Source organism: Gymnoscopelus microlampas (assembly GCF_963454915.1).
Source record: "Gymnoscopelus microlampas genome assembly, chromosome: 12".
Taxonomy (NCBI): Eukaryota; Metazoa; Chordata; class Actinopteri; order Myctophiformes; family Myctophidae; genus Gymnoscopelus; species Gymnoscopelus microlampas.
Genome location: NC_139949.1, coordinates 44,876,838 through 44,901,050, shown reverse-complemented (window position 1 = coordinate 44,901,050; position 24,213 = coordinate 44,876,838). Strand labels below are relative to the sequence as shown.

Genomic DNA, 24,213 nt, shown 5'->3' with positions numbered 1-24,213 from the left:
TCTCTCTCTCTCTCAGCCAAAAAAAAGGTCCTTGGCCTGAAAACGTTGAAGACCCCTGGTTTAAAGTAGCTTCTTTTGGGCTTGTTTTCCTAGACCTGGTTGCTTGTTTCTCTCTCTCTCAAAACCTGGCAACGCGCACACCCCGCCCCTCTAGTAGCAGAAGTACACACGGGTTGGGGACGTTACAATATATACACACACCGGGCGGGAGAAGAGATTATTTCATCAGAACGACGCGGAAAGGAGAGACAAGAACCAGTCTCAGTCCTAAACGGTTATTGAAGAGCTGCCCTGTCTGCTGCTGCCCACATTCCAACACAACACAACCACAGGTAACTATTGTATTTATAACATAGGTTTTTATTACATAATGACATCGTGTTAAGAAGAGATAGTTTTATTTGTAAATGTAAGAAGATGTCGCGCTTCCTTCCTTCCTTCCGGTTCCAGGAGACTCTCACCTTGTATAGTAACAGACTGACGCAATACCGCCTCGTGCTGTCATATACTATACTGTACTCACTGTTTTACTGTACAACATGGTAGTGTCTCTTTAAGTCTAAATATATAGCGTTTATATGTGTTGTTAATGGTGAGACTCACCATTAACAATACATATAAATCATACATTAGAGTGAGTCTCTTCTCTTTTTAGCGGGCAACAACCAAACAGAGATGATACTTTACTTCGCGGAAGAGGTTGATTGATTACTATACTTTATTAACAATTTGCACAAAAAAAGCATAAGAGTTACATATTCATACAAAAAGGATGCTAAAATGTCTAAAAACCAAGAAAGCACTATGGCTCGTTGTTTCCACTGCGGTCCTGTCTGTCTTTGTATTCAATTCGTCGAAAAGATTATACATAGCGCCAATTAAACCCTGATTTAAAACCCCGTCGTTTAGAACCGGGATCGGGTTATTTTTTGGTTAAAAAGGCCGAGCAGTTTGTAGTGTTGTGTGAACAGGGGCGACCGTTGGCTCCATTCATTGTTATGGTTCTATCCCAACCACGTCCACCCCGGCAGCAGCTAGTAGCAACCACGGTTGCCAGATCTGATTGTTATAATTTCCCCGCAATATTTGATTTGAAAATAGCCGATCTACAAGGTCACAACGCCACGCGTTGTGAGCTTGTAGATCTGCTATTTTCAAATAGCTGATGTATATGTTAAAAGTGCTCACGTGGCCCATAGTCACTTCTTTTGGGCTGGTTTTCCTAGACCTGGTTTCTTGTTTCTCTCACATAATCTGGCAACACTGGTAGCAACAACCAACCCCATGCTACCATGTTATACTGTATATGTTGTTACAGCCAAGCCACGCGAGATCGCACTCAGCACAACCCGTGTGTTTAGCGGCCGAATCACGCGAGATTACACCGACCGGGGCCACGTATCCACACACACACAGACACGGGGTATCCACTCAGAATCAGATATTATACTAAAACTAGGATGTCGCTCGCCGAAAAATTGCAGATCTGCACGGGTCGCAACGCATTGTGAGCTTGTAGAACTGCTATTTTTGGCAAGTGACAATGGCGATTGTGTGTGTGTGTGTGTGTGTGTGTGTGTGTGTGTGTGTGTGTGTGTGTGTGTGTGTGTGTGTGTGTGTGTGTGTGTGTGTGTGTGTGTGTGTGTAGTTGCATCATCTTCAGAGTGTGTGCAGACAGACAGTAACATGATGATTATAGAGTCAGAGATGTGATGAGTGACCATGACCAACCACCTGTGTTAACCCATTAAGACCTGAGGCTTAATGGAAAATCTGAAAAACTTATGTTTCTATGGCAGTGGTGCTGAAACTTTTTCATGTCAAGGACCCCAAAAATAATATGTTTTTGGACACAGACATCTCAATATTTGAAGATTTGTGTTAAAAAAAATCTAAATTATTCAACATATTTCAAACACTTTCGAGATTTTTCGAAAATAGCAGATGTACAAGCTCGCGAGTCGCAGTGCAGCACGAAGTGACGCACTGTGAGCTTGTATATCTGCATTATTTTAATAGCCAAAGTATTAGAATAATACTCTTTTGCTAAAATACAAAATGACACAGATGCTTTCCCGGTCTTGATGGATTAAAGGTCGTTGATGACTTGTGTGTCACTTGATCCTCCTCCCCGCTCGTGTCGCGTGTGCGTGTCCTTGTTTGGGTGACATTAAACGTGAGACGCCCTACTGCCTCCCTCCAGTCCCAGGTTACTGCCCTGATCCGGTTGCTTTAATGGCATTCATTCTGACTGAGTGACTTCCTCAACAATTTATAATAGGCTGCTGGACACAAACTGCTTGTACAGTCAGTGTGTGTGATGCCTGTGTTTTAATTAACGAATACGATGATGTATCACACTCTCGTACCCTGTATTGTACTTTAGACCTGCATTTGATCTAACGTCCTTTTATGTTGTGGCAGTAATACACTGAAATGTCAACCAGTAGCACTGGGTGAGAGTAAATGTCAAAAGTATATGTATGTAATTAGTTCCGGTGTGTGTATATATATATATATCACATGGAGGTCGTGTGCATGGGTGAGATAAATGATGGTGAAGCACGTTTAGAGAAGACTGCATCATTGATGTATTTGAAACACAGCAGACGACTGACTTTTGACATTTACTTTTCACCCCGTGCTGCTGCTGGTTGACATTTCAGTGTATTTCTGCCACAACAGAAAGGACATTTGATCAAATGCAGGTCTAAGTACAACATCTTTCGAGGACTGTGTGACACATTATTTCTTGTGCCTATTTGAGCTGATTTAAGCATTAGGGGTTCCTGAGGGGGGGGGGGGGGGGCTCCTTTTTAGCCACAATCCTCCCAGCCAGTCTCCTATAGTGCAGTGCCTGCACACACAGCATCTTGTGCTCGGAACGAGGAGTGAGTGAGCAGAAATGCTGGCCCTGTGAAATGGACGTGGAGGATTGAAGGTCGGCGGGATTAATGTGCTTTATAACGCACTCATAACAGGGAGGGTGAGGATCACTATTTGTTATTAAGCAAGAAGAAACCTGACCCGGTGAAGGAGACAAATTTGTGTTTTGGCAAAAAGCATTTATGAAAAAACGCAATCTCATTATCCACTTAAACCAAATATACTTATTTGTCCGGAGTCCCCCAGGGGTCTATACTAGGCCCCCTCCTTTTTTACCGTCTTGACCAAATTTCGTAGTCAGAAATAGAATATCTACAAGCTCGCAACGCACAACAAGCTTGTAGATCTGCACATTTTGCCCACTGTTCGTGCATGGCCAGGGTTCATGTGGTTCATTTACTAGACTGGATATTTGGTATCACTCCTGGACCTGGTGTGGCCTCTGCCACAGTATCCCTGTTCTGGCTGTAGAGGAGTCGAGAGAGGCGCTTCTCCGTTCGTGGCTCACTGGGTGATGATAAGACTATGTAGTCTTAAGTGATGGTATCGGGCGGCCATGGCAGACAAAAGAAAGTTCACAGTGTGCTGTGCTGCCCGGCGCCCGCCACATTCCATTTCCCAGCGACAGAGGTTGTTGGCGGTGATGGCGCCCGTCCCGGTCGGTTTACTTAGAAGGTCGCCCAGTTCAGTCACAGCGGTCAGTCTGTCCACACGCACTCAACACGCATGCATGCACAACGCTCTGCTCAGTTCCACAAAATACACAACCACCATACGTGTGCGTGTACACACACGGATATAGAGTCTGTCCTTTTTTAAGTTAGGCGGAGAAAAAAAAACAGTGTTCCATAACTTCAAACAGCCATTGTCTCTTTGACACATGAAATGCTGTTAAGTGTGTCGAACACTACACACATCGGGGTTAGGTGAGTTCACCCCCTTCACTAGTGTTTCTTAGCATGTGAGTTTGCTGATCACAAAGATCTCTGCTGGGTTTTTCCCTTTCACCCGTGGCCCCACAGCCATGATAGCACATACTTTAGAAGGGAAATAAATGCGTGGCTTAATAATTGTTGTATTATGGCACTTTTAACATATTTATTTTGTGCTTTTTTTTAATGCACTGCAGTACACTTCACAAGCCTTAGGACACAGCGACTGTATCTTATCGCACACCTGACGTCAGTAGACACTACTGCCTTGTAGGTGGTTTCCTAGAAGTCTCTTTATCAGCTAATGGTTCCAAAGCAAAGCTTTTCATTTATTTTGAGCCATTCAAAATGAAACTGAAAAATGACATCATATTTGATGCTGCAACAGCAGCCGGCGTTGCAGTACTATGCCATCATCAATATGATATTTTTTAACATTTTTGAAAAACCTTGAAAGTATTTGAAATGAAATGTTGAATAATTTTGGATTACGAAATAGTTTGAAAACTACTGGTTTAGGAGGCATTTGTAGAATCAGCCTCAGGTCTTAATGGGTTAACTCAGCCGATGCCCCCCATACTGGACCTACCATAGTATCATCATTCAGAACGTTATGCAGAGTTGTCCGTGGGTGACCCTGAACCCGTCAGAAACGGCGAGCATGGGGAAATGTCTGCATTCTCCATGGATTTTTAAATCCTCCAAAGGGCAGTATAATACGTTTGACACTGTGGGAACCTGCTTTACAGTCTGTGGACCAACTCTGTAAGGTGAGGTTATGTAAGTGAATAGGTGAGACTCTCTTATATAAGGGCCATTGTCTTTAGTGGGTTAATGCTTGGACTAATTGGTGGCGACTAAAGTTGTCTTGTCTCTTTTTAGCGTGTCTTTTTACAGCAGGCTTTGCGTAGCGGATGGTTGATGACAAGACACTGTCTGTGTAGACATGAGACAGTGATAAGCAGAGATAAGCAGTACAAACCATGATGTTGTTTTTGACAGAAAGAACCCAAACAAAGCTGCGTGTTGTTAAGACAGATGGGGCAAGTGGCTGCTGTAACCGGCTGTAATGAGTTTAGCAGGTTTGCTAGTCCTGCTATAATCCTCTTAGAGGCTGTGGCAGCAGCCCGCCACCAAGTAACAAGGACCCCTTTGGAACAAAAATGTTACAAAAGCAACATTAGCATGCCTATAGGTCTATTGTACCAAGTACTTTGGTCAGAGTACGTTTGTGCCACAGTCACAGCCGTGAGCGGAGGTAGCTAGGTGTGGCTGTTTGCTGCCTGGGAGCCCCACAGACGATGTGTTTGAATGCCCTCATTTCCTTGCTCAAGTCCACAGAAGATGTGTTTGAAATATTTGAATGCCTTCATTTCCTTGCTTAAGTCCACAGAAGATGTGTTTGAATGCCCTCATTGCCTTGCTTAAGTCAATACAATTATGTGAGTTTCTTCAGTGCTGCTCTACAATATTGTGGTGTAGCTGAAGGAGATATCCCATTGAAAGTTGTCACTGTTTAGAGCAGTGGTTCCCAAACCTTTTAGCACGTGAACTCAAAAGATACATTTGAAGACTCTCCGGTGACCCAAACTAGTGAAAATAGCCAATCTACAAGCTCACAACGTGTTGGGGCGAATTTTGAGCTTGTGGATTTGCTGTTTTCAGTCACTACTTATCTTTCTAATTTATGACATTTATTAGATTTTCCTTTGTTTATTTTTGAAATTATTTCGCAAAATCTTTGCATATGTTGTAATTTTATGAAAACTTGGGAATTATTTTGGACATTTAAAAGAATCCTTTGAAATAACAATAATAAAAAAATGCAGGAAAACAAAAAAGTTGGAGACACTTGGTCTAGACTCTAAAGATTACATTTTGGCAAATTGTAGATTGTACTGTCGGCGCGGATGCAGTCTTGCTTCCAAATCTGTGTGTGTGTGTGTGTGTGTGTGTGTGTGTGTGTGTGTGTGTGTGTGTGTGTGTGTGTGTGTGTGTGTGTGTGTGTGTGTGTGTGTGTGTGTGTGTGTGTGTGTGTGTGTGTGTGTGTGTGTGTGTGTGTGTGTGTGTGTGTGTGTACGTAGGTGTGTGTGTGTGTGTTTGTACGTAGGTGTGTGTGTGTGTAGGTTTGCATGTAGGTGTGTGGCTGAGTGTGTGTGCAGGTTTGTACGTGGGTGTGTGGCTGAGTTTGCAGACGGTACATTTCCGTGCCAGAGTATAGACTTCATTTACAGCCATGGTGCAAATTCTGCAAAATCTGCCCTGGTTCACACATGTATATACACAGCCAGCTAGGCACCCTCGTGAAGACCACAAGGAAAGGATTAGCCTAGTAACAGGCTGAGGTGTTGGAAGCATGTACTAGAATGGCCTTTCAGTTACGCTTGCAGTGGATCTGGCATCGTTCTAATGAGACCACCCTAAAGTGAGTCTTTTCTGTGCCTGATCCAATCAAAAACGAAACCTACCGGTAGGTCATTTGTGAGATTATACGTTACATGGAAGGAAGTGGTGCATCACATCTTTTGAACTTTGAATGGGGAGTTTGTGGTTTCACATAAAAATGTGAACTATAACCGTCCGCCCAAAGAACAGCTTTTTCTTTTCCTAAGAAATTACATTTGCTATAGGTGCCCCATAACCCCATATCCCCAGGTTTGAATTAAGCACTCTTGCCCCATAACCCCTCAACCCCAGGTTTGAATTAAGCACTCTTGTCCCACTTTCTGTCGGAATATCCAATGCAGGGCCAACCCCCTGGGCAGATCAGAGTTGGCCGGGCACGGCAGTGTGGTAGGGAATGTTTATTGATATAACATTTACACCCTCAGATCGCAGTTCCTGGTAATGGGAGTGGTAAACGCCGTCGGAATGTCGTTGCCGTACCAGTTTCCCACCCGCCTTATTCACAAGGCTCCCGACGTTTATTGTTGCGGTTGTCGGGTTTTCTTTCTTTTGTTGCCGTCGTCACTTTTTCCTGATTGTTTGATGCGGTTTGTTTTTCTACCTAACACATACCCGTACAAGGCAGGATATTCTCCTTCTGATGTTGTATGAGGTCGAAGCCCCTTTGATAACGCGGGTTATGTTGTTTTAATAGTATTAATAGTACAATTCACTTACACAAAGTCTTTGGTGAGAATTTGTGTCATTGTGCTCTGTGGGTTAAGAAAGAGAATCGACAGCAGTAGCAGCAAAAAAAAAAACTCACAAAATAGCATAATAGGTTTAAAAGAGAAATTTGGTATATTGAATATTTTCAATATAAATGTATGTAGAATTCCTGGACAAAACATGTTCCAAATGATGAAATGATCTGTATTTTCTGTGACTTTGTGAATAAACTTGAATTGTCTTGTGCGGCCTGTCCAGCTTAGAGTGACCAATAGGCCTGAAATGTCCATCTGCCTCCTCAGCAAGCCATGCCGAAAGCTCAGGTGTCATTAGGCGGACGTGACATTTCCCTCGGGGACTGACCGTGGGATCAGCTGTTCAAAAGGCCCTTGCCCCGGTGCATCACGTGCTCCAACACAAGAATGTGTATTATGGGGTGATACAGCAAACAAGTGAATGGTTTATATTATATCTTTGAATGAACGGCACCACTGACTGCTGCGCCCACAACACATTTTTGCATAATCGTAACTGTGTCCTCGCAACTCCGAGGTCCATTGCTGACTAAACTGTATGCATTTCCCAGCACATCCAATGCCACTGCATTTTACCTTACAGTAATGTGATGGACCATGTGGACAAGCAGGTCAAGCATTTGACTATTGTGTTTAATGTACAAACCTAGTGTAGTATTCACTGATAAGATAAGCTTGTGTCAGTGTGCCAGCATTACGCTGCAGTAATGTTGAATCTTTGCATGTCCATAAACCTTTGCCCTCTGTTTTTAGTTTTAGTTTTTGAGGCAGTGCGTGGCGTGTTAAGTAACGTGAACGTGCGGTAATGTACAGGCCAGGGATTTGAGCAAAACAAAGCAGAAAGGGGTCATACGTAGTTAACCCTGTGTTATTGTTGGTTGTGTGTTGGAGATTGACGTCAGGTGTATTTGAGTGACCGTCCTGGAGTATAACCACCTGCACAGATTAACAATAACACCACATGTCTCCTTGTCTCGCTGTCCTCCCTCTGAGTGGCCTTGGCCCAACGTGTGTGTGTGTGTGTGTGTGTGTGTGTGTGTGTGCGTGTGTGTGTGTGTGTGTGTGTGTGTGTGTGCGTCGTGTCTGTGAGACTTAGTGCATTGTAATCAATATTATTGTTCTGCTCGTCCCAGAGTTACTGAGCATAACAACGCTGATTGGCTGCCGACGTCCTTGATGTCAGACCAGCATGTCCTTTCAGCGAGTTCTGTGGTGAAAATGCAATTGGTGTGTGCAAACTGCACATCAGTTTGCTAACTAAATTACTGGTTAGATAAGATTATGGACCCAACGTAACCCTTCTACCTGTTACAGTGAGGTGGTCACAAATTACGATACACATTGAACTTAATAAACTGTTAATGTTAAAGGCATAATATGGGTGCAAGACAAAGACATATGTGAACAACTTGCTAATTGCGGATGGATGAATTTTAATTCTGCTTTAGCAAACCGTGGTGTGACCTTTGACCTTGCAAATAAAATAAAATACATTCTGAAATAATGGACAAGAAAACATATTCATGACATTGAGTGGCATTTTTCAAAATAAAGTTACAAAGTGCTTCACAATGAAAGAACAAAAAAAGGATCAGCTAACATAACATAAAATTGAATAAATAAATAAACGGTAGATAGCAGTAGGAATGTAGCTGTACGTTGTTTTAAAAAAAAATCTAATTTCCTGCACTGTGGTCAGTGTGGTGTGGTTGCACTGAGTATGTTTACATGCACACTAATATGCCAATTTTCCCCCAGTTATCTGATATGAAATCCTTTTGATTTATGTGGATATGTCATATATCACTGCTTTGTAAGATATCTTTCAGGTTTCATAACGTGTATGTGTGACAGTGTGAATACGTAGCTGTAAGTACAAGCCTTAGAGTAAAATTTGAACCTGGGTTATTGCTGCAATTGCACTAATGCTGTGCATGCATGCAAAAGTTTCTGTCAAATTATTGCCGTAACCTGATTATTCCCAATAATCGGGATAATGGTGCACACAAGCGGTTATATGTACCCAGCATGCTCAGTACACTGAACAGCTTTCAATGATGGTGCCCGAAGCTCGCTACAATGTTGTTTTTTCGTGTGCCCTATTTTCCGGTCACTTGATAACTAGCCTTTTTTCAGGTTCTTCTGTCCGTCTTATCAATACACCGGTTATCGCCATTCTGTCTTTGTTGACTTGACTGAATTGACTGCCCTCTCTCACCTCACGACTTTCCCATGCTTCTCCCTATCGGTGTCTGCTTGCTGAAATAATAGAGCACATGCAGTGGAACGCCCAGCTCACCGTGCGGGTGTGTCGGAGAACTATGCTAGGTGTTGCCCCTCGTGTTTCTCTAGAGGCGCTTTGTCGTGTCCGCTTATAGATTTTAATGTTTGATCTTGAAACCCAGTAGGGGCAACGCTGTCAGGTAGCTCTTTTGTTTCCCGAAGGCCTCCGCATCTCTGATCACAGGGTTTTTTATTGGGTTTACAAAGAGATGGGAGAGTTCCACGAAGTTGTATAAGCAGGGGTGCGTGAGTGAGCACGTGTCTTCATTTTATCCCTCTTTCCTGCTGCTAGGTTGGCTGGCGAGCCGAGCACCTGCTAGGTTGCTCGGGGGTAGAATACATTCCAAGAATGGGTTCTCCGGTGTTAACCTGCCCTCATTGGAAACAGATGTGAGAAACATGCACTTAAACACAGCCTGTGGCAAGCCCAGGAATTAAAGATGGCAGTGCTATTATAGTGCTCTATGTGTGTTTAGACTCGAGGGTGCAAAAGCGTCTAACTTGATTTCGAGTAGTGAGGGTCTCTCTCTGATTTTGTTAATGTGGTTAAACTGACTGGATAGCTCCATGTTTCAAACTAACGGAGCTTCTCCTGTTTTGTTTTGTTTTGTCCTCCCAGGTCCTCCTCTGCTCCCTGTGTCTGCTCTCTTGTCTCCAGTGCCTGCTGCTGCTGCAAAAAAAAAACACACACAACATCCCCAGAAGACTGCAATCCACTATTGACTAGTGTCAGTCGTCTACCTGTTCAAATTATATTTGAAACACAAACCTCACATGTCAGGGGGATTTTGAGCAGCGTTGATTAAACGCTCGACGAAAGGGACACGCCCGAACGCCAAATACCCTCATTCTCTCCAACACACACAAACGGTAACATGGCTGCCAAGCTGGCCGTCCTGGGCAAGGTGCTGCTGCGTCGGCGGGCGCTCGACTGCTCCTGCGAAGAGACACGGTTCGCCCGCTGCCTGACCACCCTGGACCTCATCGCCCTGGGCGTGGGCTCCACGCTGGGTGCCGGCGTATACGTGCTGGCCGGAGAGGTGGCACGTGAGAAGGCAGGGCCCGCCATCGTCCTCTGCTTCCTCATTGCCGCTCTGTCCTCCATGCTGGCAGGGCTGTGCTACGCCGAATTTGGCGCCCGCGTGCCAAAGACGGGCTCGGCGTACCTCTACAGCTACGTGACGGTCGGAGAGATCTGGGCGTTCATCACAGGCTGGAATCTCATCCTGTCGTATGTGATCGGTGAGTTGGATTGAGCGTGCTTCACATGTGAGCTCTGTTCGTGTATAATTGTTTTGGAAGCATACATCATGCTTAGTTTTTCCCCCTTTGTGTGCACCTTGTTTTAAACATGTATTTCTCTCTCTCCTGCTTAAGGCACGGCCAGCGTGGCGAGGGCGTGGAGCTCCACCTTCGACAACCTGGTGGAGCAAAAGATCTCGGGCTTCTTCCGAGCCGCCATGGCCATGAAGGTTCCTGGGAACGTCCTCGCAGAGTACCCCGACCTCTTCGCCCTCTTACTGGTGCTGCTGCTCACTGGTGAGTTGGCATAGCTGGAAACCAACTTTTTTCCCCACCTTGGTGGAAACCTTTATAATGGAATAATCGATTAATCAATTGACAGAAAAACTAAACAAATGGCATTTAATCAAATAAATGATGCGTAGCTTGCAAGCTGGTTCAGGCAGGTACACTCGCGAGGTTTATACGCAGCACTGTGTGGGCGATGTACAGTATGTGACGTGTCAAGCAGCTGACCAAATTGGCAGTCTACTTAAGCTCACTTGATTCATTGCACTTCCTCTTGCTGTCTGTCAGGCTGCCACTGATGTCGTATGTGCTTTCTTTGCTCCCACCACCACCCCAGCACCACCAGTAGGCTCTGCCCTGGGGTTAGTTATAGATGTACAGTATATCTCCCTGCTCTTAAATGGTCTTCTGCGAATGTGCTGAGCAGGGAGTAATGTATTGCAGAGCCTGAAAACCAAGATCAAATATAACTTTCACACATTTTATAAATACATGTTCTCAATCTATTATTGGTCTCAATCTATTCGTGAATTATCTGACTGAATCAGTTTAGTAGATGTATCATGTTAACATTTCTAGTGTGCTATTTACAGCTAAAGGAAACGGATTTCGCTATTTGAAAATGTCCGTTTGATTCAGATAACTTGTGACGAGCATCATTTTGTAATTAAGTAAGTCTTTTTAACCCATTAAGCCTATACGTTGTTATACCTTTAAAACCGGGAAAGCATCTGTGTCGTTTTAGATGATGCTGTGTATATAGCAACAGGAATTTTCGTAAATGTTTTGAATAAAAAAAAACGTAGGTTAGGATTTAGAAGGCGTTTTTTTTTTAGCCTCAGGTCTAAATGGGTTAAAGACTAAATGAATCACTTAATAAATTTGCATATTTTACGAAAAGCATTATTCTCAGAAGGGAAAAGATCCTCTAGCCTAGATACTGTCATTATAACTTTATAGTATGTTTGTTATAATAAGGGCTCGTTGTTCTTCTCCTCCCAGGCCTGCTGGCGTTTGGCGTGAGTGAGTCGGCGCTGGTCAACAAAGTCTTCACGGGCATCAACCTGGTGGTTCTGGGGTTCGTCATCATCTCTGGCTTCGTCAAGGGAGACACGGCCAACTGGAACCTCACAGAGGCGAACTTTACTGACTTCATCAACTCAACCAACAACACCGTCATGACGTCAGTACCTGACACCTGTCACTGATATAGCTTTAAACATTCCTGTTCCGTTATCGATTGACACACAAACTCGTCTGGTTGTAACGCTCTCAATCTCGCTTCCTCCCCAGGGTTCAAGACAACTTTGGCGAAGGTGGATTCGCTCCATTTGGCCTGAAAGGCATTCTGTCTGGCGCCGCCACCTGCTTCTATGCCTTCGTGGGCTTCGACTGCATCGCCACAACAAGTGAGTGGCTTTAGCAGAGAAACAAGTCCATGAAAGGCTTTTGTTTGATATCCCAACCCAAGGTCGAACTAAGCACAAACTTGTATTTTCATAACATTAATATGTCTAGTTGGATGGTTGGGTAAAAATATTTTCCAGCAAAAAAGTATTTATTTGACTGATGTTTGGGTCCTCCCAAAACCGAAAATGGTACAAATTTAGGCCTCACTAAAAGGGACAGTGTCTGCCTTATCACATCTCTGTAATTAATGATCATAATGCCACCAAATGGGATGTTTTTTCTTACAATAAAGTAAAGATCTCGGCAACAACTTATTATTAAAGTCATTAAAGGACACGAGGATAAGTGCTACATGCCATCCACCTTGCCAAGAGACACACACAAGTCTGTCATCAAGTGTGATGACACCGACGTCATTGTGTTGCTCTTTTGTATGGTGCACGTTGCAGAAAGTCAGGGCACACAAAAGTGACACGTTACAGGAAGTACTTGATAAGAAGTGGCAACAAAGCTGCTCTTTTGGCTTTTGTTTGCAATTTCATAACCAGATCCGGGTGATTTTGAAGATGCGGAAGAAACCAAAACAATCCAAAATGACTGGCCGATTTGATAAGTGATCCATTAGAGGTGATCACCAGGATAGTGCCACATGCCATCCACCTCGCCAAGAGACACACACAAGTTATCAAGTGTGACGACACTGACGTCATTGTGTTGCTCTTTTCTATTAGGCAAGGCTGCGCTTACGTCCTAATTCGCAAAGGTAATATTGTAAAGTCAACAAGAGGTTTGTGCCAATAAATACAACCTGCGAAAATAGAATAGACAAATGCCTTCACAAACCTTCAGAAGCACTTGGAGAAACTGAAAGGCCTAAGTCACTTTTGGTTTGACAACAAATCTTGAGGAGTCATTGCTTGTATCCACAAGAATGAGAAAGGCATTGAGTGTACTAACTTGGATGAGTTGAGGTATGCAACACCTCAGGCATGGCCCAACTGAAGGTTGGTTGGTTTAGGCAGCATGTGCTGAACTTCTGTTTGCTGCCACAGCCATCACAATAAAACACTATATACATTAAACGTATAATGTTAACCACTTATATCTTACTTTATTAATCCCCCAGGGATCCATGTAGAACTTGTAGATCTGCCATTTTGCAGAACGTTCACAGATTATGACATGGCCAGAATAGTGATGCTCAAGTGTTTGCATATATATCCCCCCTAAAAACTATACCCATTGTTGATATATTGTGCATGGGGCAAGAGATGTCCAAGAGATGTCCCGATAGATGTATATTAATTCTAGGGCCGGGACTTTATCGCGTTAATTTCGATCAATTAATTACAAAAGAATTATCGCGTTAAAAAAATTAACGCATTTTAATCGCGCCTATTTTTTTCACCGCGGAACGTTTCTCACTGGACGAGTTTCAGACGGACCTATTATCCAGCGCACCAGGTTGTTGCGCTGGTATTATCGGTCCGCCTGAGAAGCTGTCTGAGAAGTGAGAACGACGTCGTTCTCACAACAACAGAGCAGCCACTGAATGAAGACGTGCCGCATAGCCTGCTTGATAATGTTGGCTGGGCAAATCAGAATCTGTAATGGATGCCGCCCCCCACGCGCGCGTTTGTCCCGTTTGGGGGGGGGGGTGCACGATGCGGTGCGGGTCACATGCGCGCGATTTTTTAATAATTAATTAAACGACTATAAAACAACTAACAACAACACACTCTACCAGCCTCCAATGGTGGCAAATTAGCAGATCTACAAGCTCACAATGCCTTGTGCTTGTAGATCTGCTATTTTCACATGGTTACTGTATGTTTTATAATATTAATCGAAATCTACAAAGTAACTTGTAACTAAAGTTTTGAAATAAGTTTAAAAGTTAAATATTTGCCTCTGAGATATATTGGAGTTACTGGAGTAGAAGTAAAAGTATTAAAAAATTGGAAATAGGCGTATTCGAGAGTCCTCAAAATTGTACTTAAGTACAGTTCTTGAGTACATGTACTTAAAGACGTTTACCAAAATCCATTTGAAAACAATTTTTCTCACTGATCTCAGGTCAAATATTGATGTGCGATTAAAATGCGATTAATTTAGATTAATTAATTACAAAGCCTCTAATTAATTAGATTAATTTTTTTAATCGAGTCCCAGCCCTAATTAATTCATATACTCACTGTGCATTTACATTTATAGACAACATACAGTATGTTCTCTCAGTGCATAACTGTCTAAACAAACAGTCTAAATGTGACATTCTGATCATCATCCACTTGAAAAACTGGACATATGAAAGTTATGAAAAACCATGACTGTGCTTGGTTCTACCTCGGGTAGGGGGTTATCTCAACCTTTTGGGGGCCTTTAGCTCCTCTACAATCATGCTGACCTGGTTTCCTCCCCTCAGGTGAAGAAGCCAAGAACCCCATGCGCGACATCCCCATAGGCATCGTGGCGTCACTGCTCATCTGCTTCTTTGCCTACTTTGGCGTGTCGGCGGCCCTCACGCTCATGATGCCTTACTACCAACTGAACACCCAGAGCCCCCTGCCAGAGGCCTTCAACTACGTGGGCTGGTCCCCGGCTAGATACATAGTGGCCGTGGGCTCCCTCTGTGCCCTCTCTACCAGGTAAGACCATTAGGGGTGCAACAGTTAATCCAACAAGTCGATTTAATCGATTGTAAAACATAATCGATGTTAAAAAAATGGATTAAAAAATCTAGTACGATGCATTGATTCGTTGGTATGAAAACAAAATCGCTTCTCGATTATTTGATTAATCGAAACGGTAATCAATAGAATATTCTTTAAGAAGATGATCCATAGATGCAGCCCTAAAGACAATGTTATATCATTATATAACCATTATATTTACGCATTTACCTGAAACAAATCCATTTAGTAACACATATTCACTGATCAGATTAACTTGTGAATGTGCGGAGGTGTTGGTAGATTCACTGCTGTTGGCTTTCAGTCCTTATGACTTGGGTTGGGTTTCAGAAGCATAGCCGTAGCCATAATCATTTGTAGTCATTGTGGGATTAGTAAGTTATTTTTTTAACCCATTGCTTGCGGTCATGGAAGGGAAGACGAGATGAACAGCATTCCTTACAGAGTGAATGAACATAGATGGGCAATCTGGGAAGCTCCAAGAATGTAATGGCCTTTCAGGTTTACGGACGGAAATAATTAATCAAGCCATGGGGTGATGCAGAATTATTGTAATTAATTGTGAGGCTATCCGTTATGTATCCATATGTATATGCATGTATGTATGGCACTCGGTCCGCAAATTAGTCCATCAGTTTCTTTTGCTGATAAAACCAAACTTGTTGAGATGCTAACTGACACACAAGTGAAGTCAGGAATGCATGCCCCACCCGTTTATGCAGTACCCGTTGTGCTTGTCAGAATTCCTGTTCTACCCGTTCTCAGAGTACCCAGTGCAGTACCCACTAAATATGGCGATAGGGGATCACTGCTGTCGTCAGATGCACACAGACAGACAGAGATTCTGTGAATGAATATATATACATATATAGATAGTTGTGTGAAGTGTCCACTTTAAAAGTCCTACAAAAATATTAAGTCTATTGTTATTAATATTGACGTGTCTGCCGTGCTCCAGCCTGCTGGGCTCCATGTTCCCCATGCCCAGGGTGATCTACGCCATGGCAGAGGACGGGCTGCTGTTCCGGGTTCTGTCCAGAATGAACGAACGCACCAAGACGCCTCTCATCGCTACTATTGCCTCTGGTATCGTGGCTGGTAGGTTCACACTGATTGTCCTTTTTTTTTTAAATGTTTTTTTTTGTGTATGACTGTGGGTTTTTCAGTTCAAACTCAGAGCTGGTCTTGTCATTGCTCATCACAGATTTCATGCTTGTTTTTTCTTTCTTTTTCTTTTGTCAGACAGCTCTCATTTCTAAGGCTGTCTGTCAGTCCATAATTTGTCTTCACGTCGGTTCTTTTTTTGTTTTTCTAGCTCGTCAAGGTCTCAACCCAGACTACTGCTCAGCCATTTATCTTGCTGGCTGGCTGACAGGCAGCGTCTGTTTGATCAATAACACCCCACTCTCCTAGCATTTAAAAAGAAAGTTTACTTGGGGATATTGCTGGCCTACTTTTTCAGTCCAAGCACTAATGGCAGGAAGTTTCATTCAGCATTACATGCCATAGGATAACGTACTAAGAAAGGAGAACAATAATACAGCTTTTAATTTTATTGTGTGTCTCAGGTCCAGCGTTAATTTCGTCAACTAAAACTGACGAAAAATGTTTGTTGACTCAATTTTTCACTGACGAAAACTAAATGAAAACTAAGCTATGATGACTAAGAAATGTATTGACAATTTCATCAACAAATAAAAACTAAACAAAAATGTTAGGAGGGACTAGTGGAAAAGTGATTTTATGCTTGGCTGTGCATGGGTATCACGCTCCGAAAGTAGCCGATCTACAAGCTCACACGTTGTGAGCTGATTTAGTCAACACATTTTAGTCGACTAAATCAACTGTAGATTTAGTCGACTCAAATCTTATGATATTTAGTCAACTAAAACTAGACTTAAACATTTCAGATGACTTAAATATGACTAAAACTATGTGGAATTTGCCGTCAAAATTAACACTGTTCTGGTTTCCCCTTTTCAGCCCTGATGGCCTTCCTTTTCGACCTGGCTGCTCTGGTGGACCTCATGTCCATTGGGACTCTGTTGGCCTACTCCCTGGTGGCTATCTGTGTGCTCATTCTCAGGTAGGCTGTCTATCCTGCAGTAGTAACACTGACAGGCTTACGATGTAATTGGCTTCTAATGTTGTCACCACGTGTTGGGAATAGATAGATACTTTTATTGATCCCGCAGTAAAAGTTACAGATACAGGGAATGCTACTTTAATAACACGACAGGGCAGTTACCGTATACATCTAGAGTTAAGCAATATGAACAAACCTTGAAAACATGGGTTAGGGTTAGACTGAATTACATGTAATTCAACATTATCACACTAGCAGTGACAATTTCTTTTTTTTTTTAAAGATATTTGGGGGGCATTGCTTTTAGCCTTAGCCGAAACACACGTAGCACTTCCTGCCAACATTTCTATCGGGCTCATCTCACTTTTTCTTTACCTTGCCCCCAGGTACCAGCCAGGAAGCATTAACTCATCAGCCAGCCAGTCGGAGAAACTGATGGAGATGGTCGGAGGGGAGAAGGTAGCGGGGGGCGGAGGGGATAGTGGCGACGAGTACGGCGTGGAGCCAGAGGACCGGCCGCTCCGTGAGAGCTTCACCCTCAAGCTGCTGTTCTGCCCCAGCGGGGACACACCCACAAAGACCTCCGGCAACATCGTCTACGCCACCACGGCCATTATCTGTAAGTACAACAGCCCTAGCGTTCTCTACCATAGATAGAGGTCTGTCCTCTGGATTCTGAACGAATCACTTCATCACGAAGAAGACGCACACTTACATGTTTGCATGCCCGCCACATTGCTCTACAAAGGTAACTAATCTACCGTGGTTTCTTCTCTTCACCCCAGCGGTGCTGATCACCATCCTGTGCGTGGTGCTGGCCCATAAACTCCCGGAGCTGCTGGCGGCTGAACCGGCCGTGTTGACGACGTGCGTGATCCTGGCTCTGATGTGTGCCGTCTGCGTCATCATCATCTGGAGACAGCCCCAGAGCAAAGAGGCTCTCACCTTCAAGGTATCTCCTTTTTAAATGAACCTGAGCATCGATCCCTATTATAGGCTTGTAATGATAGGTGAACATTCGGCGAAAATCTACAGGATACAAGCTCAAGGTTTGAGCTTATAGATTGGCCATTTTTGGCAAAAGATTTGGTGTAGACTAGAGGGAAGAAAGATGGGGACCAAGTGTAGACTCCTGGTGAACCCCGGTCAATGAACTATAAAGGATTAAAGTGGATAAGAGAAGGGTACCTCGGGGGAGGATCAGCAGATCAGTAAAGCACTCATGACTCATCGCACATTGAGCAATGCAAACTCGTCACCTTTTGGCAGAATTCTCTGTTTTGAATAAGAAATAGATCACCTACGTATGTGATTCGCGCAGATCCAATGAAAAAAGGAAAATGTGAGTGCGTACTGAAAGTGAAAGCTGAGCGATGTAAGCCTATACAAGAAAGTGAGTGTATGACGCATGAATAAAGGACAGTGTGACATTATGGCATCATAGATTCTCTTCCTGTGCCTGCTCAAAGCGAAAGAGTGATGCACGTTTAGAGTGATGCACGTCTGAATGAACGTCAACAAAATGATTTACTTTCAGAATGGATAATTTAGGAGAAAATGATGCTTCGGATGCAGGGAAAAAGTGCAGCTGGTGTTGGTCATGGCTGAAATTGGAGGTCGAAATTGATGTTAAAGAGCAAGAGCAAGAGCTCAAGCTGAGCATGTAGATCTGCTATTTCTGCTACTTTTGTGTGACATTGAAGTATGACAAAGTAGGGCTTTAATTTACATTGGGAAAAAAACCTTAAAAAGTGAAAATATGGAGATTTCTACCCGACAGCGACGATATGTTTCCTGTAGTCTATCGCATATATTCAAGGTAATAGATAAACATTAAACCATGGGAACAGTGTGGCTCCAATGTGGATCACTTACTGCATGACAAAGCATTGAATAAATGGTGGTCATCATAATACTCTGGTACTGACCTTCTCCTCTCTGCAGGTTCCGCTGCTGCCCTGGCTGCCTCTGTTCAGCGTGTTCGTCAACATCTACCTCATGATGCAGCTGGACATGGGCACGTGGTGCCGCTTCGCCGTCTGGATGGCCATCGGTACGTCCTCACCCTCATACCCAGTGGAGCAACCATAATGCTTAATGTAACCTATGGAGTCTATCAAATTATAGATTTCATTTGGCAGATTGTTAACCCTTACACAACAAACAAACGCACAAAAGGAATATTTATATACTTGAATGTAGGAAGGAAAATGCATAGCATTACATATACAGTATGTACATTCACAGTACATACTGTATGTACTTTACAGTACCGTATATATACAGTACGTACAGTACATATACAGTATCTACAGTACATGTACAGTTTGTACAAATATCTTTTCTGACTGCCTCTCAGCAGCCAGCCACTGACTCCTCATTTTTAACGATTTCCAGTGGCTGTTGGTTAAATACTGGATGACAATAGACTATGTTCTCTGGCTGCTGAGAACAAGAAGGGCGTTTTTAATGTAACTCCTCGTTTGCTTCATCTCCTCCTCGTGTCTGCCCCTCCAGGCTTTGCCATCTACTTCTTCTACGGTATCAAAAACAGCAGCGAGGCGGCGGCCAGCTCGTCCGGCCGCAAGTACGAGCCCGCTCTCCAGAGCAAGAGCCCCATCTACCGGGGAGCCCCCGACAGCGACATGGAAGGCGACAGCAGCCACTGATAGACCACCCGCCGCCGGACCCAACGCCCCTTAACCGCCTAAATTGAAAAGGGAGAAGAGGCTAGAAAAAGAAAAAAAGACCACACCACCACACATCTTACCTCTGACCTGGAGGCTGGCTGACGTCGACACACAGACTCATTGCGGTAGATTTGGTTGATTAAAAACCAGCGTGCCTCATGGGTCTCTGTCTGTGTTCAGCCTTAAACCCATCCTCTCCTCGGGTGTCGCACACCAAGTATAAACCAGGCACTTAGAGTCCGGAGATAGATAAACTGCCTGTAATGAACCCTTTTGCCCAGAACTGACTAACAACGAGTACTGTGATATACTTGTGAAGAATTTCCCCACCGGCATTAACAGAAAAAGAGTTATTTATCGTCTTCGCCTCCTGATTTCGTAGTGCAATGTGGCTCAGTGTGTGTGCGCGCTTGTGTTTGCGTGCGCGACTTTTGTGGCCACTAGCAGTCGACTAGTGTTTACTAAACCTGTTAGCTTGAGCCAGCAGACTGCATCAACGAGCTAGCCTTCCAACTATCCAAATGTCCCACAAGGCACCACCGATGCCGTACAAACGTTGGATATGGATGTACTCATGAAATGTGTTCCCATGTCACCTGGGCTAGCTCATTGATCCTGGGTCACACTGTATGACCTGTCTGTCTGTCTTGTCTGTCTGTCTGCTGTGTGTGTATACAGGGTAGCATTGTGGCTGTGAGGTTTACAATCGCTGGTCAGAGCCCCAGTGCGCTTAGGTCAACAGCACATGGTAGGCATGTATTGAAGTATGTATACTAACAATACACTGTGTGTGTGTGTGTGTGTGTGTGTGTGTGTGTGTGTGTGTGTGTGTGTGTGTGTGTGTGTGTGTGTGTGTGTGTGTGTGTGTGTGTGTGTGTGTGTGTGTGTGTGTGTGTGTGTGTGTGTGTCCAAGCCTCAAGTAGAAGCTTTGTAGGTGTGTTTTTTTTCTTAATGCCCAGCGCCCCGTAACACAACCTCATATCATATAGTATATTTACAGCTGAGCTGCAGAAATGAAATGGATACTGTAGCATCGTCTATTGTTTATTTGGACCCTTGTTACCAAGGGCAACCAACGTCTTTTACTTGGGTCCACTTTTACTTGGGTCCACAATGAAATAAGACCAGAAATGACTACCTGTTGTCAGTTACATCAATGATATCTATGTTTTTTTAAACAACGTACTGTTACCTTTCTTGTGGACAGGGAGGAGTTACAGCTGAGTGAAATAATATTTTCAAGTGCCAGCATTTGTTTGAACCTTCATGGAGTACCAGACTAGTGTACAGTATATATAATGTAATGAGTGAATCATGAATGTCAGGATAACACAATTGTGATTGCCCTGAATCATCTGGCACTTCAAGTCGTTTGAAACAAAAAATTGGCCAATACTATTTGACCCAGCTCTGGTTTGGATGCCGGTTTTATCCAATGAATACACTGAGGTCAGTATGGATGTTACAAAATCATCCAATGTGGTCAGCATGGCTACCAGTTTGATTTATCTGTGCATACTTGAGTCTGTCTGCTGCGAAAGCTTTTTACCTGGAGGCGCCAAGATCTCTGTGCAGACTCGACGGAAACGTGATGGAGGCGTAGTTTGAAAAAGAAAACTGTCCGACCGCGTCACCTGTAACAGCCTGACGGCTCACGTGAACGTCTCGGGTTCTGTACAAACCGGCTAAAGTTAAAGTCTCTCCATGTCTGGCCTGTTCTTCTTTTAGAGAATGTTGTACTGAGTTATGGTCAGGAAGCTGTAAGAAACGGCATACGGTTTCAGTGGGGGTCAGTTATTTCTAACTGGCAACTATCAGGTTCAGATTTCCACTCGTGGCTTTGGCCTGGGATCTCTGGAGTCGCTTTCTTTACACGGGCCTGTCAATTCATCACCACTAGTATATATCTTAGAACTATATACATAATTACATATATTTTATTTTGTTCCTTGTGGAAAAACCCTCCGGGTTTTTTCTCAAAGGTGTTTATGTTTAGTTTCCATTGAAACTTGGTCTGTTGTTGAGTTTTCGTCATGTTTTGTTTCATTATTTTATGGACTTAATTATTTTGTTAATTAGAACCTATTATATTTAAATGTGTTTTTTGAAGAAAAAAAACAAATCTCTCTGCCTTTTCGTATAATTCTCTATTAATACGCTTTTTAGATGTACTTTCTTTGTGTTTTTAAGTGTTACATGTACAGTTTTTAAGTAGCTAATGATTCTGGCCCTATATCTATGTATATTGTTTTCTTATTTCAAGTCTTCTTTTTTTATCACCAAATGTTTGACCCTGTTGGGTTATATTGATCTTTGCTCAAACAAATCAATGTGTTTTGGAAAATGACGTTTTCCATAACATGGAATGACCGCTAAAAGATGGTCTTTAAATTATGTACATTTTTACCACTTTCCATCAATGGAGGTTTTCTGCTTTTTTATTGATACTAGTGCAGTACTTTACTGTAGTTTGTACATTATTTCTGTATAACTATCATTGTATAATTCTGTAAATTATACAGATGAATTCAAAGTATCACTGAAGGGAGTTTCTTCTTTTTGTCATTATTTTTTGCCTTTTCATGCAGTAACACAAATCTCTGGAATCTAATATCTTCAAGGGAATCTTTCCCCGTTCTTGTAGATTACACAGTCTTCTTGCATTTTGCAGTAGCTAAACTTTTGTCTTTCTCTCGCCTATCTTTCAAAGTGAAATATGTACTGTAGTAGGCAACTTGAATGTTGGAAATGGGAGGTACTGGCCGGGTAGGTTTAGATCCAGCCAGTATTTGTAAAAGATGTCAATCATACAACATCTCAAAAGACAAAAAAGAAAACGGCGTCTCTGGGGCTGGTGAAACAGAGGATATGGGTCAAGACGTGTTTAAAATCATTACTAATACTGCTTTCATGGGCATGGATTAGGCATAGTCCTACACAGGTAGCCTATGGGAGTTCTGCCAGGTTATGCTGTACGTGTTCCATTGTTTATCCAGACTGTATTAATCTATAACGAGTATTTGGAAGGGAATGAGATGTGACCAACATCCCGCCCCTTGTGCCTTTTTAAACAAGTCAACTCATCTCGCAACTCTCTCACTATGCTGTCTCATTAACGCAAACAATATATTTTTGTCTCTTTTGAGTTTTATATCTTGTAAATATGGCTGTTGTGTAAAATGAGCTGTATTTTCAATGTCTTTTTTTAATTAAATGATTCATGCTTATTACAAATTGAAAGCCTGTGTGTAGATCTTCCGCTTTGACTTCCTCAGTATGAACCAAGGGATGCAAGCAGTTGGTTCTAGTATAACTATATTATGACTCACTACTCTCATTCTACTATGACTCACTGACCCGCCTTGTTAAGGTCACAACGCATCCGCAAATGGCAATGCGTTGTGAGCTTGTAGATGAGCTATTTTAACTTGTTGAGAAATGTCAAACAGGGATGCCAGTTTTAAAGTTATACTAGGATCTCCTAGAGACAAACTTAAGTTTTGTACTACCTATTACTACCTTGTCTTAATTGATCTTGACATAATTACTCCTTTAATGGCATGCGTTTAACATTTTTGTGCTATATAGTTACCATAGATAACTATAAACGTTTATTGCATCTCTGCAATTGGGGGAAAATACAAATATTTTAAAGCACTGTTGGAGTTTAAACATCTGGTTTGGAGTTTTGCACTGGCCTTGGATCTGAGGCCCTCTATACATTTAACACAATTTTCCTCTCTTAAAAGTTCAGAGATTTATAATGGAGGTCTATGGAAGATTTTGGGACCTCAAAAAAATACCTTCACCTAGAAACTCCATTCACAGTTCAAAAATTCCACCTTACTGGGCATGCATCCTTGAGATGTTTTACTTTGAAATGATTTGTAGTTTTTGAAATATTTAACTTTAAGCGCCCAATGCATTGTCAATGGCAATGGACATTTAAAGGGGGAAAAGTACAAACGTTGGCTTTTACCTTTATCTAATCTTTCATTGAAGACCACGCAAGTGAACAGATTGAGTAAGAACCACTGTGGTGCAGTGGTTTAGATACAGGGCTTGTAACCAGAAGGTTCACAGTTCAAAACCAACTAGGACATATTTTCAACTTTTACCTGACTCTTGCACCTTTATCTAATCTTTCACTGAAGAATGTGCAAGAGACCTAAACAAGTATTAATCATGGTGGAGCAGTGGTTAAGATACAGGCCTTGCACACAGATGGTCCTGAGTTCAAAAGCAGCAAGGACATCTTTCCAACTTTTACCTGGGGCTTTTACCTTTATCTAATCTTTTAGTGAATACCACACAAGTTAACAGAATAATAAGAACCTCTGTGGTGCAGTGGTTTAGATGGGCTTGCAACCAGAAGGTTCCTGGTACAAATTCCACCAGGACATTTTCCCAACTTTTATCTGACTCTTGTGGTCTGTATCTAATCTTTCAGTGAAGAGCCTGCAAGAGACTAGATGAACTATGAACCATGGTGGAGCAGTGGATAGGATACAGGCCTTGCACACAGAAGGTTCTGAGTTCAAAACCAACAAGCAA

At 42.8% G+C, this 24,213-nt stretch overlaps 1 protein-coding gene across 1 annotated transcript; it reads left to right on the top strand.

Annotated features, from left to right (window-relative positions):
• The first annotated feature begins 210 nt into the window (after nt 1–210).
• On the top strand, nt 211–22,899 carry LOC311057931 (cationic amino acid transporter 3-like). Its single transcript, XM_084075135.1, has 12 exons — nt 211–332; nt 9,870–10,492; nt 10,628–10,789; nt 11,783–11,963; nt 12,074–12,189; nt 14,616–14,838; nt 15,842–15,981; nt 16,867–16,969; nt 17,356–17,588; nt 17,755–17,921; nt 18,914–19,022; nt 19,487–22,899. Exons 2-12 carry the CDS (start codon nt 10,126–10,128, stop codon nt 19,636–19,638), a joined length of 1,953 nt encoding a protein of 650 aa, XP_083931261.1. The 5' UTR covers nt 211–332; nt 9,870–10,125; the 3' UTR covers nt 19,639–22,899.
• Nucleotides 22,900–24,213: the final 1,314 nt, after the last annotated feature.

Bases quoted from the DNA above. Each gene is read 5' to 3' on its own strand.
- LOC311057931 (XM_084075135.1), top strand. From the start codon at position 10,126: ATGGCTGCCAAGCTGGCCGTCCTGGGCAAGGTGCTGCTGCGTCGGCGG. The intron at 12,190-14,615 runs GTGAGTGGCTTT...TCCTCCCCTCAG, and splicing joins CGACTGCATCGCCACAACAA to GTGAAGAAGCCAAGAACCCC. The intron at 16,970-17,355 runs GTAGGCTGTCTA...CCTTGCCCCCAG, and splicing joins ATCTGTGTGCTCATTCTCAG to GTACCAGCCAGGAAGCATTA.